The sequence below is a fragment of the Mizuhopecten yessoensis genome, unplaced genomic scaffold (genome assembly GCF_002113885.1).
Source record: "Mizuhopecten yessoensis strain PY_sf001 unplaced genomic scaffold, ASM211388v2 scaffold4001, whole genome shotgun sequence".
NCBI classification, from domain to species: domain Eukaryota; kingdom Metazoa; phylum Mollusca; class Bivalvia; order Pectinida; family Pectinidae; genus Mizuhopecten; species Mizuhopecten yessoensis.
The window spans coordinates 203,018-215,434 of NW_018405326.1; the positions used below are offsets into that span (position 1 = coordinate 203,018).

The 12,417-nt window shown below is 38.9% G+C and overlaps 2 protein-coding genes across 2 annotated transcripts in view; both read right to left on the minus strand.

Moving 5' to 3' along the window:
* Positions 1-2,522, minus strand: part of LOC110448322 (histone acetyltransferase KAT6B-like) — a 17,458-nt gene extending 14,936 nt beyond the window's left edge. Inside the window, exons 1-2 of the mRNA XM_021494494.1 lie at positions 1,766-2,522; positions 718-880 (exon numbers count right to left, since the gene is read on the minus strand). Of these exons, the coding sequence (XP_021350169.1) occupies positions 718-880; positions 1,766-2,506 (904 nt within the window). The 5' untranslated portion in view covers positions 2,507-2,522. The remainder of the gene's footprint in view (positions 1-717; positions 881-1,765) is intronic.
* A 2,834-nt stretch (positions 2,523-5,356) lies between these two features.
* LOC110448316 lies at positions 5,357-7,459 on the minus strand. The gene has a single exon (XM_021494490.1). It carries the CDS (start codon positions 7,457-7,459, stop codon positions 5,357-5,359), a length of 2,103 nt encoding a protein of 700 aa, XP_021350165.1.
* Between the last annotated feature and the right edge of the window lie 4,958 nt (positions 7,460-12,417).

The following is a 12,417-nucleotide window of genomic DNA, read 5'->3' on the forward strand; positions in this document are numbered from 1 at the left end:
GAATGATTCAGCTTTTGTCATTAACGGAAGTTTACAATCGATACATGTCCCGTGCGCATGTCCGTTAGGAAGTACCTGCACAAATAATGATGACGTTTACCGCATGCATGATGTTTTTCGGTAATCTATTTTTAGTTACTATTTATAGCGCAAATACGATAGGCTTGACTAGTCACGTGGTTGTATTGGGGTTTCCCAAGTTTAAATTTCACAGCTCACTGCACCGGCAAAATAATAAATGGACAAGTTGCTGATGTTGCCCTTAGAGAGTATGACCCAAAACCTGCTGTGACAAGATGGTGGTTGTCGGGACAAAGACAGAAAAGACCAAATACTCTACTATATGGAGCAAGAAACTAAGATGCAGTTTTTATGCTTTATCTTAGAATAGCCTGAGCAGGCCAGCATCCTTTCACAGCAAGGTTTGGGTCATGTATACATCCCAATGACCATATTTTAAAATGTCAGTTAATACTGTTGTTTTAGAATTTAATTCTAAGTTAACATGTCTAATAAAGTTGGAAAAATGCAAAGTGCAAGTTGTTTTCTCATTTAGCAAGTAAGAAAAAATACCACTTGCGAAAAAATGCAAGTAGAAAATCTGGTTAAATTCGAACCCTGCATTTACATAGAAATCAATGTAGCAGCCTAAGGGTTGATGACGAACTATAAAGTACTGTGCTATAAATTGCTGTTGATCATAAAACAAGGCTTTACCTGTTGCTTTACACTCCTTGCACGTCAAAAGTCCCTCAGAAAAGGAAGCACTGCTTGTAGCCTTCAAACAGTAGTCACAAATAGATGCTTCTTCATCATCCGAGCTGTTTTTCTTCTTATGAGACTGTGTTTCAAAGTCTGGTCCATGGGTCTTCCTAAACTTCTGAAAAATGAAAATTTGCAAAATTTCTTATTATATCTCATTTTGAAACACCTACTTTAAATTAAGATTCACATACTTTAATGGTCCCAATATCATCATACTTCAATAACTCCAGGAGTGTCTGTGAGTATTGTACGTGTCGAAGATATTGAAACTACATACAGTATGATACTGTTCAAGGAACTATTTTTTTCAGTAAAAAAAAGGACATATTTGTTTTTGTTTGAAACTCTTCAGTAGACAAACAAACACTAACTGGTAAGGATGAAAAAGAAAGACTGTGTAAAATGATTTTTTTTGTAGTTGAACTGCACTGGGTCGATATTTGTCAGTGACAAGTAGCTCAACTGGTAGAGCATCTGTCTAGAGTTTGGATGATCCCGGGTTCGAACCCCGGTCTTGCCATTTCCTTTCTCTTCCTCCTGTTACCTTTCCATTTTGTTCAGCTTATTGGGGATAACTACTGTTGAACTTTGGTTAATTTTACAAACTCTTCTTTGTTGAATATTCAATCAACTAACTAATTGAGTTGTTATTCAAAAGAGAAAATCAATCCTAAATTATATTAACTTATGCCTAATTAGCATAACATAATTGAAACAATTAATTAGCCTAGCTCCATCTTTTTATTTGGTAATTAAAAAAAGATGTCCTACTTAGGCAAGAATCAGTTGAACATAACTTTTTTCCCAGAGGATAACAAAGCCACTTTAACTAGTTACAGATCTAGTTATACACAAGATGATGCTGAAGTGCAATGTTATGGTACTATTACAAACATTACTGTACTTAAAATCGTTTTACAATGAATTGATAATAATTAAACATAAATGAAGTGTATCAATTTAGAAATAAACACATTAATTATAAAGATACATTCACAACCTTGCGCTTTGACGGAGGACGTCCGCGTTTGAATTTCGGACTTGTTACTGTAGTCGCCGCCGCCTCTGTTTTCTCCGGTTTGTCGGGCTTGCTGGACGTGGCTGTCGCAACTCGGCCCGTCGCAACTTGCTGCTTTTTGCGCGCAACTGTTTTAGACTTGTTTTCTCCACCTGAATTTAAAGCATAGTTTCCATTTGACAATTTTTTCAGACCTCCGTTATCAACGTCCCTCCCGATCGCAATCAGAAGTTGATTTTTTGTCAGCCGACTTTCCGTTTCAGCCAAGAGCCATTTTTCAATGTCTTTCGCTGACGCACCGACGTCTTCGCTCCCCAGTTCCAGTAAAGCTTTGATCGCCGTTCGAATGTTTTTGTTTGTACTGTTGGAATTAAGGAGTTTTCTTCCGAAGGGTTTCTTCTTCCATTTTGTTGCATTCCTATAACTTACATTGCTTTTATAATCTACTTTAACTACAATACCTAAGTCGACGAGCTTCTCCAACTGAACTTCCGTATCCAAGTGTTTAGTACCATATCTGCGCAAGGCCATGTGGCAGATCCTATTCAAATCTGGCCGTGCTTTACGCATTCGCAGCTGATCAATTATTTGCAAAATTGTGTCCCGGTCTTTTACAGACGTCATGGTATCTTCTGATTCCTTTTCCGTCGATGTATTGGCGTTTGTATCGATGTTTTGAAAGTGATCGGTGTCTTTCTTCGCCTGAACTTCCATCGTGCGCATGCGTATAAATAAAAGCACACAGAATTATGGGATACCATGAGGCCCAAAATGGGAGTCTTAAAAATACGTGCATTAGACCCATTGGCATTTTGTAGCAGACATTCACACTAAATCCAGCCATATGAAGAAATAAATGTTGAAAAATTCATCCATATTTATAGCATAAATAATACGAAAGAAACGATTAGTGAATAATTTATAAATTTAATTTATTAACGAAATAACTGCGAATTTATTCATAAACTAATTTTGATGATTTTCCTTAGTCTACCCTGTAGTTTTACACTGTGAAGTAGGCGTGGCCTATTTCTAAATTGAAAGTATATATACTGAAAAGGTGTGTATGGCTGGTATATTTTAGCCTATATGACCCGTAAAGATTAAACTGGATATATATATCTAGTGTAATTCTGTGTTAAATCCATATCAAAGTTTATCTCACTCAGGAACGATACTGTTTAAACGAGCATGCACAATGATCCCCTTGCGTTCTCCAATATTGTATAAGGCCTACTACTGCGACAAATATACATATCTATCCAAGCGCGATCGACATATCTTTACTCGGCGGATTGGTCCAGTCTTGATCACTAGGCCCAACACGTACATCAGGGCTGTGTTACGTTATAGTATAACGATATATAGCTACCAATAACACATTCTTGGACAGACGTGGCGTTTTAAATAACCTTCACATATCGCGTCGACTTTATATATGGATCCTATATATATACGTGTACAACACCAGAATATATATGTGCGTCTCAATGTCTATGCACCAGCTCATGTCCAGGGGAACGTGACACACACACATCGTCCACGTGAGACATTAAATCAAGCACACAAACACGGAACTAGATATTAATCTAACCACGGAATAAGATTATCTAAGTCCGTGATCTAACATATATGTGATATAACTAACGCATTCCAGAAAACGCCATACTACTCGATCAAGTTTCGGACGATCAGAAGAAAAGATATTGGATCGATTAATTATCCACTCCTTCACGCCCAGAGCTGGACGCACTTTAATTATTACTGCATGCCATTCCAGAATGTGATACTATAGTATCTAGTTCCATCAAAGAAAAGAAACATGCTATCATGCACTCCGGTACGTACGGTGGTACATTTAGGACATTATCTCGAGCGCTCGACATTACTTCAGCTTCTTGAGCGCTCGACATAACGTCACGAGCGCTCGACTTAGTATCTCATCTACATTGTACATAACAAGTTAGAATTGTTCGCACGAATAAGAACACTGCAAACAGGTGCATAATACATTCCGAAACTACTTTAAACTTCACATATTAATATTCTAAAAATCCATATGATGGTTATATCATTTTCATATGTAATGCAAATGTGTGTTTTAATGAAATAATTGAAATTTAGCCTGGCGTCTTGAGGAAACATAATAAGGTCTTTGCATAAAATGTTGACGTCATAGTACAACGACGTCATACTAGAACGTTTGAAAGCCACACAATATTCTTGACCTGACAGAAAATCTACTATCACTATTCCAATACAATACTATCATGAAGCGATTCATACGTAAGTTCTAAGTAAAGCGCCCGAAATAATAAGTCGAGCGCTCGAGATAATAAGTCGAGCACTCGATATAATAGGTCGAGCGCTCGAGATAATTAATGTAGAAAATAAAATTGCGCTTGTCCTAAATGTACCACCGTAGGTACGTATATATAGACGTATATATATATTTAGGAGAAAATAAGTATCGCGTCCGCTTACAAACACCTTAATACAGGGCACTTGTTAGTTGCGCCAACAACCAAACATATTGATACAAACCGCTTACAAACAACTTCCGTTCGGGACGCTTATACATAAAGAGCAAAGAAAAGAAGCATTGCGCCCGCGAACTAATATATATGTTGAGGTGAAAAACACGTACGTACATTGCGTCCGCGTACAAACACCCTCAATACGGGACACTTCTAGCAAATAGACGACGCATTGCGTCAACGACCAAACACCTTCAATACGGGACACTTCTAGCAAAGAGATGACGCAATGCGTCAACGACCAAACACATTGAGGTGGAAACACGTACATCGCGTCCGTTTACAAACACCTTCAATACGGGACACTTCTAGCAAAGAGATGACACAATGCGTCAACGACCAAAAACATTGAGGTGGAAACACGTACATCGCGTCCGTTTACAAACACCTTCAATACGGGACACTTCTAACAAAGAGAAGACGCAATGAGTCTGCGACGAAACACATTGAGGTGGAAACGCGTACATCGCGTCCGTTTACAAACACTTTTAGTTAAGAGAAGACGCATTGCGTCCGCGTACTAACGCATTGAGGTGGAAACACGTACATCGCGGCCGTTAACAAACACCTTCAATACGGGACACTTCTAACAAAGAGAAGACGCATTGCGTGTTCGTACAAACACATGGAGGAAAAACACGTACATCGCGTACGTTAATAAACACCGTCAATACGGGACACTTCTAACAAAGAGAAGACGCATTGCGTCTGCGACGAAACATATTGAGGTGGAAACACGTACATCGCGTCCGTTAACAAACACCGTCATTACGGGACACTTCTAGCAAAAAGGAGACGCATTGAGTCCGCGTACTAGCATTTAACACGTATCGCGTCCACTTATAAAAACACCTTCAATACGGGACATTTGTCGCTTAGAAAAATACACATAGCGCCTGCGTACAAACACATTTAGGAGAAAACTCACATCTTGTCCATTTTCAAAAAAAATTGTCACACAAGACATTAAGTGTGTTCGTTCTTCCAACGCCGAAACAAAGCGAACAAAAAACAAACAAAAAATAGACGAGATACATTACATTACAGAGGTAACTCCAACAACACATTCAAGAGGTAATGTAAGACGTATCGCGTTCACTCCAACAACACATTCAGGAGGTAATGTAAGACGTATCGCGTTCACTCCAACAACACATTCAGGAGGTAATGTAAGACGTATCGCGTTCACTCCAACAACACATTCAGGAGGTAATGTAAGACGTATCGCGTTCACTCCAACAACACATTCAGGAGGTAATGTAAGACGTATCGCGTTCACTCCAACAACACATTCAGGAGGTAATGTAAGACGTATCGCGTTCACTCCAACAACACATTCAGGAGGTAATGTAAGACGTATCGCGTTCACTCCAACAACACATTCAGGAGGTAATGTAAGACGTATCGCGTTCACTCCAACAACACATTCAGGAGGTAATGTAAGACGTATCGCGTTCACTCCAACAACACATTCAGGAGGTAATGTAAGACGTATCGCGTTCACTCCAACAACACATTCAGGAGGTAATGTAAGACGTATCGCGTTCACTCCAACAACACATTCAGGAGGTAATGTAAGACGTATCGCGTTCACTCCAACAACACATTCAGGAGGTAATGTAAGACGTATCGCGTTCACTCCAACAACACATTCAGGAGGTAATGTAAGACGTATCGCGTTCACTCCAACAACACATTCAGGAGGTAATGTAAGACGTATCGCGTTCACTCCAACAACACATTCAGGAGGTAATGTAAGACGTATCGCGTTCACTCCAACAACACATTCAGGAGGTAATGTAAGACGTATCGCGTTCACTCCAACAACACATTCAGGAGGTAATGTAAGACGTATCGCGTTCACTCCAACAACACATTCAGGAGGTAATGTAAGACGTATCGCGTTCACTCCAACAACACATTCAGGAGGTAATGTAAGACGTATCGCGTTCACTCCAACAACACATTCAGGAGGTAATGTAAGACGTATCGCGTTCACTCCAACAACACATTCAGGAGGTAATGTAAGACGTATCGCGTTCACTCCAACAACACATTCAGGAGGTAATGTAAGACGTATCGCGTTCACTCCAACAACACATTCAGGAGGTAATGTAAGACGTATCGCGTTCACTCCAACAACACATTCAGGAGGTAATGTAAGACGTATCGCGTTCACTCCAACAACACATTCAGGAGGTAATGTAAGACGTATCGCGTTCACTCCAACAACACATTCAGGAGGTAATGTAAGACGTATCGCGTTCACTCCAACAACACATTCAGGAGGTAATGTAAGACGTATCGCGTTCACTCCAACAACACATTCAGGAGGTAATGTAAGACGTATCGCGTTCACTCCAACAACACATTCAGGAGGTAATGTAAGACGTATCGCGTTCACTCCAACAACACATTCAGGAGGTAATGTAAGACGTATCGCGTTCACTCCAACAACACATTCAGGAGGTAATGTAAGACGTATCGCGTTCACTCCAACAACACATTCAGGAGGTAATGTAAGACGTATCGCGTTCACTCCAACAACACATTCAGGAGGTAATGTAAGACGTATCGCGTTCACTCCAACAACACATTCAGGAGGTAATGTAAGACGTATCGCGTTCACTCCAACAACACATTCAGGAGGTAATGTAAGACGTATCGCGTTCACTCCAACAACACATTCAGGAGGTAATGTAAGACGTATCGCGTTCACTCCAACAACACATTCAGGAGGTAATGTAAGACGTATCGCGTTCACTCCAACAACACATTCAGGAGGTAATGTAAGACGTATCGCGTTCACTCCAACAACACATTCAGGAGGTAATGTAAGACGTATCGCGTTCACTCCAACAACACATTCAGGAGGTAATGTAAGACGTATCGCGTTCACTCCAACAACACATTCAGGAGGTAATGTAAGACGTATCGCGTTCACTCCAACAACACATTCAGGAGGTAATGTAAGACGTATCGCGTTCACTCCAACAACACATTCAAGAGGTAATGTAAGACGTATCGCGTTCACCCCAACAACACATTCAAGAGGTAATGTAAGACGTATCGCGTTCGAATACATAGGCATAACTGAATGAGACACATCATATCCAGAAGGAAATGTATCGTCAGTCATATCAACTGATTCCGGTGTGGAATACAACGTGTCCATAGCAGTCCTGTAGTGAACGTACCACATCCACAACACTAACTTATTTCAGCATGCACCTTTCACCTAGACGGCTGGGGTTCGGATCCCCGATAGGACGTGAACATGTATTTGGTCACCTGTCCGATTAGTGGATTTTCTCCGGGTAATACTCCGATTTCCTCCCACATTAAGACCCTCTACGTGATTCCATCCGGGATAACAACAGCGATGTATATTATTTGGAAAAAGTTGTTTCATAATTGTTGTAAAATGAAAAAAACGCAACTCGTACCTTAAGTAAAAACAACTAAATCCGAAGTGAGACTCATCACGTGCATTTCCTCAACTTATTCATGTAGTGAAACACATCGCGTGCGTATCTATCGTATGCATTCAGTGCAACACATCGCGTACCTATCCTCAACTTATTCCACGGAAATATTCTCGGAGTGAAACGCATAGCTGTGCATATCAACTTATTCCCGTAGTGAAAAAACTGAAAATGAAACCTATCACAAACCTATCTTCAGCTTAATTTCGTAGTGAAACATTGCGTACATAAATTATGGCCAACCTATTCCTTTGAAACACACTGCGTACCTATCAACTTATTACCTTAGTACAACAAATCGCAAACCTATCAGCAGCTTATTTTCATATTGAAACATTACATACCTTTCAACAACTTATTCTCATAGTGAAACACATTGCGTACATATCACCAACTTATTCCATCAACTTCTCATAGTGAAACACATAGCGTGCATATCAACTTATTCCTGTTGTATATCTTAACATTTTCTTCATGTTGGTAAGTATGGATTGTTGGTAAGTATGGATTGTTGGTAAGTATGGATTGTTGGTAAGTATGGATTGTTGGTAAGTATGGATTGTTGGTAAGTATGGATTGTTGGTAAGTATGGATTGTTGGTAAGTATGGATTGTTGGTAAGTATGGATTGTTGGTAAGTATGGATTGTTGGTAAGTATGGATTGTTGGTAAGTATGGATTGTTGGTAAGTATGGATTGTTGGTAAGTATGGATTGTTGGTAAGTATGGATTGTTGGTAAGTATGGATTGTTGGTAAGTATGGATTGTTGGTAAGTATGGATTGTTGGTAAGTATGGATTGTTGGTAAGTATGGATTGTTGGTAAGTATGGATTGTTGGTAAGTATGGATTGTTGGTAAGTATGGATTGTTGGTAAGTATGGATTGTTGGTAAGTATGGATTGTGAACAGATTCATGTAGCACATCCAAAAACTGTTTATATATGACGTTTCGATGCCTAGTACCGTATGTACGCTGTCACCTTCCACAGACAAATGACCAGTGAAGCGTACGCGTTGTCCATAAATTGAATGTTGTTATATATGTACCGAAATGACTCGATTCAGCCACGCTTTGTTTAACACTTGGTCATAGATGTGCGAGAGTCTATGAGCCCCCTCATCTCAATTTTGAACTGGCCCACTTGATTGTCCTTTTCTTGTTCTTTCCATTTGAAACTGTTTTTTGTACGCGTTTAAGGGCCCATTCCGGATATACACAGGTTTTCATTTCCCTAACTGATGTGACCCTGCTCTTGTGTTTTGTCCTGTTAATCTGTGACAATTGAATCACATCTGTTGAGCAATGTGCCTACGACGCCTAACCTCTGGTGCAAAAGATGGTGAGGTATTTTATGTTCATATATTGGTCCGTATGGGTCTTTTTATTCTATATACCTTCACGGTTCCATCTTCTTTCTTTACCAGTAGAGTGACTAGAAAGGTTGGTTTCTTCCTCCCCTGTAAATTTGATGTTCAATTTCAATTTCAACAAATTTTATTGACAATATAAGCAATAGTCAATAGGATCAGACATCAGGCATAGCCTATCTAAGTCCTCTCCTTAAAGTGACAACAGGTGGTAAGAAACACAGACATATATTTGTACATTGATATGATGTTTGGGATAAGGGGAAGTAACTCCTTGATGTAAACAGACTTGTTCAGTATTCTTGAGATATAGTAACCCTTTCACTAGGGATATTTAATTTGAGATATTTACTAGACTATTATCTTCAGTGAATAGTATCAAGTATTAGACAATGAGTTACTGGTATTCATATAAGGTAAACTGTTGAGTATAAATATTTGGTGATATTGGATTTATTCCCTCAACAGATACAGGCCATACAGTCCATATGTATAACACACTAGCCATCACACACTGTTAAGGATCAAAAGCCAATTTCAGCAAATAGATATATAATTTGTAAGTAGGGCTACACCAACTCCTGTAAGTAATGTAGTAATTCTTTAATTAAATTGAAAGGAGTTACTCCATATCTTGATGTAAGCTTAAAGAAGAAGAAGAAAACACAAAACACAAAAAAACACAAAAAAACCCACAAAAATACACACACACAAAAAAGAAAGAAAAAAAAACCCCATCTAAGCTGCCCGGAGCCAATTTCATTCAATAGGTGTATATAACAGCTAAATTAGTAATTATCAAAGGTAGAATAAAATATCTAATTAATTCCATATTATATTACATTAGGTATATCTTGTACTACTATATCTATAAATTTGATGTTGTTAGTGGCATCGGATGTGGGTGGTCAAATCCTTCTGTGATCTCTTCTTGAGTATCTCAAGTATGTCGTCTTCATATCGTTACATAAGCTAGGCTTGCATTCTATGGGAGCAGTGGCTATATTGCTTCTTCCTCCAGATGTTCCATGAACAAATTGGCCACAATCGGAGACACTGGACTACCCATAGCAGTGCCGAAGCTTTGCTGATAGATGTTGTCTCGGAAACTGATATATGTTGTCGGCACAAATTCAAGCAAATTCATGATGTCCCGAATCTGGAGGTTTGTGTTCTTACGCCACAATCTGTCTAATTCTAAGCGGTTCCGAATGTTCCTAAGTGCGTCGTCAATGGGTGTGTTGGTAAAGACATCATGTGAAATTAATTTTTCGTCTCCCTGAATCATGATCGAAGACATAGTTTCCGCTAGATGTTTCGAGTTCTTGACATGGTGTTCCGATTTACCCATTAGCGGTGCAATACTTAATGTCTGCTGGTGATCTGGAAACATTGTAACTGATGGACCCAGTGTAGTCCATAATAGGCCTCGTGTGGTTTCCCTGTTATTGGATCTAGATTAAGATTTTCAGATTTTTATTTCTCTCGGACATACAAAATATGTAACAAGAGGTCAATATGTGTCATATTTATATATACATGGCGGATAACAAAGGCATAAAGGTTACCATGATAAACTAAATACGTATATTCAATATCTTTTCAAGTTTTTCTAGAAATTTGCTAACATTTAATCAAACTTTTACATTCCATATAGTAAATAGACCACGCATTTTAATAAGGCTAGGGAAAGAACAGTAGTAATTTGGAATACGTAGTAGTCTTATTTGTTTAACAGATACATGTTCGCACTTCAATAGATAATGATATTCATCACCAATTTCATTAAAACATAGATTACAAGTTCTGTTTTCTTTGGGTATTCCAATCCATCTTCCAGTTTCGATAGGTTAGTGCATATTTGAAGTTCTGAACTTAACAATAGTTTGTCTTTCTTTTGGCTTTAGTTTCACAAGGTAATTTTCACGTTCAAAGTTTGTCTAGGGTGTACAGTATTCCCGTAGTAAAAAACATCGAGTACATATCAACAACTAACATCTGTAGTGAAGCACAGCATCGCGTACTTATCAACATATTTTCTTATTGAGACACGTTCATCGCGTTCCTATCATCAGCTTATTCCTGCAGTGAAACATCATGTAGCTATCAACTTATTCCCGGAGTGAAACATCACGTAGCTTTCAACTTATTCCCGTATTGAAACATCACGTAGCTATCAACTTATTCCCGCAGTAAAACATCACGTAGCTATCAACTTATTCCCGCAGTGAAACATCACGTAGCTATCAACTTATTGCCACAATGAAACATCACGTAGCTATCAACTTATTCCTGCAGTGAAACATCACGTAGTCATCAACTTATTCCCGTAGTGAAACATCACGTAGCTATCAACTTATTCCCGCAGTGAAACATCATGTAGTTATCAACTTATTCCCGTAGTAAACATCACGTAGCTATCAACTTATTCCCGCAGTGAAACATCACGTAGCTATCAACTTATTGCCACAATGAAACATCACGTAGCTATCAACTTATTCCTGCAGTGAAACATCACGTAGTCATCAACTTATTCCCGTAGTGAAACATCACGTAGCTATCAACTTATTCCCGCAGTGAAACATCGCATTATTGCATCAATATCTCGTTATTGCATCAACTTATGCTCGTATTGAAACTTATTGCGTACCAATCATCAACATATTTCCTGTAATGAAAAACATCGCAAATCTTTCCTGAACTTATTTTCGTAGTGAAACGTCACGTACTTATCTATCTCAGATAAAGTTGTTCTGAAATGGAACATATATACCCATTATGATATTTATGCAAAGGAGTGCTTCCCCTTCAGGCAGTGGCGTTGAATCAAAACTAATTTTATATCCTGGATCACAGATTACTCGATATGTAGGTATAGCACTTAGATTTTCGCATCTTGATCAAACTAGTACATTGTATTTCTATGTCGCTTTTTTATCCTGTACCACACTTATGGTACTACACTAAGCGGTGTTTCACTTATTAAAAACAGTTGTTGGTTTTCTATTTCGCGATGTTTCACCTGAACCAAACTTCGGTTGTTGTATTTCCATTTCGCTATCCTAAAACTTGGCCTAACTTGTAGGTTTTCTATTTTCGCGGTGTTTTACCTTGGCCAATCTTGTTGGTTTTCTTTTTTGTGGTGTTTCACCTGTGTAACGGTTGTGTGGTCACCTATCCAGCCACTCACCACGCTCGACGTTGCCGAACAAGTGAGCAAGTCCCATCATCGTACTGCACCGCT

Coding starts and splice junctions, on each gene's coding strand:
- LOC110448316 (XM_021494490.1), bottom strand. CDS start 7,459: ATGACTGACGATACATTTCCTTCTGGATATGATGTGTCTCATTCAGTT.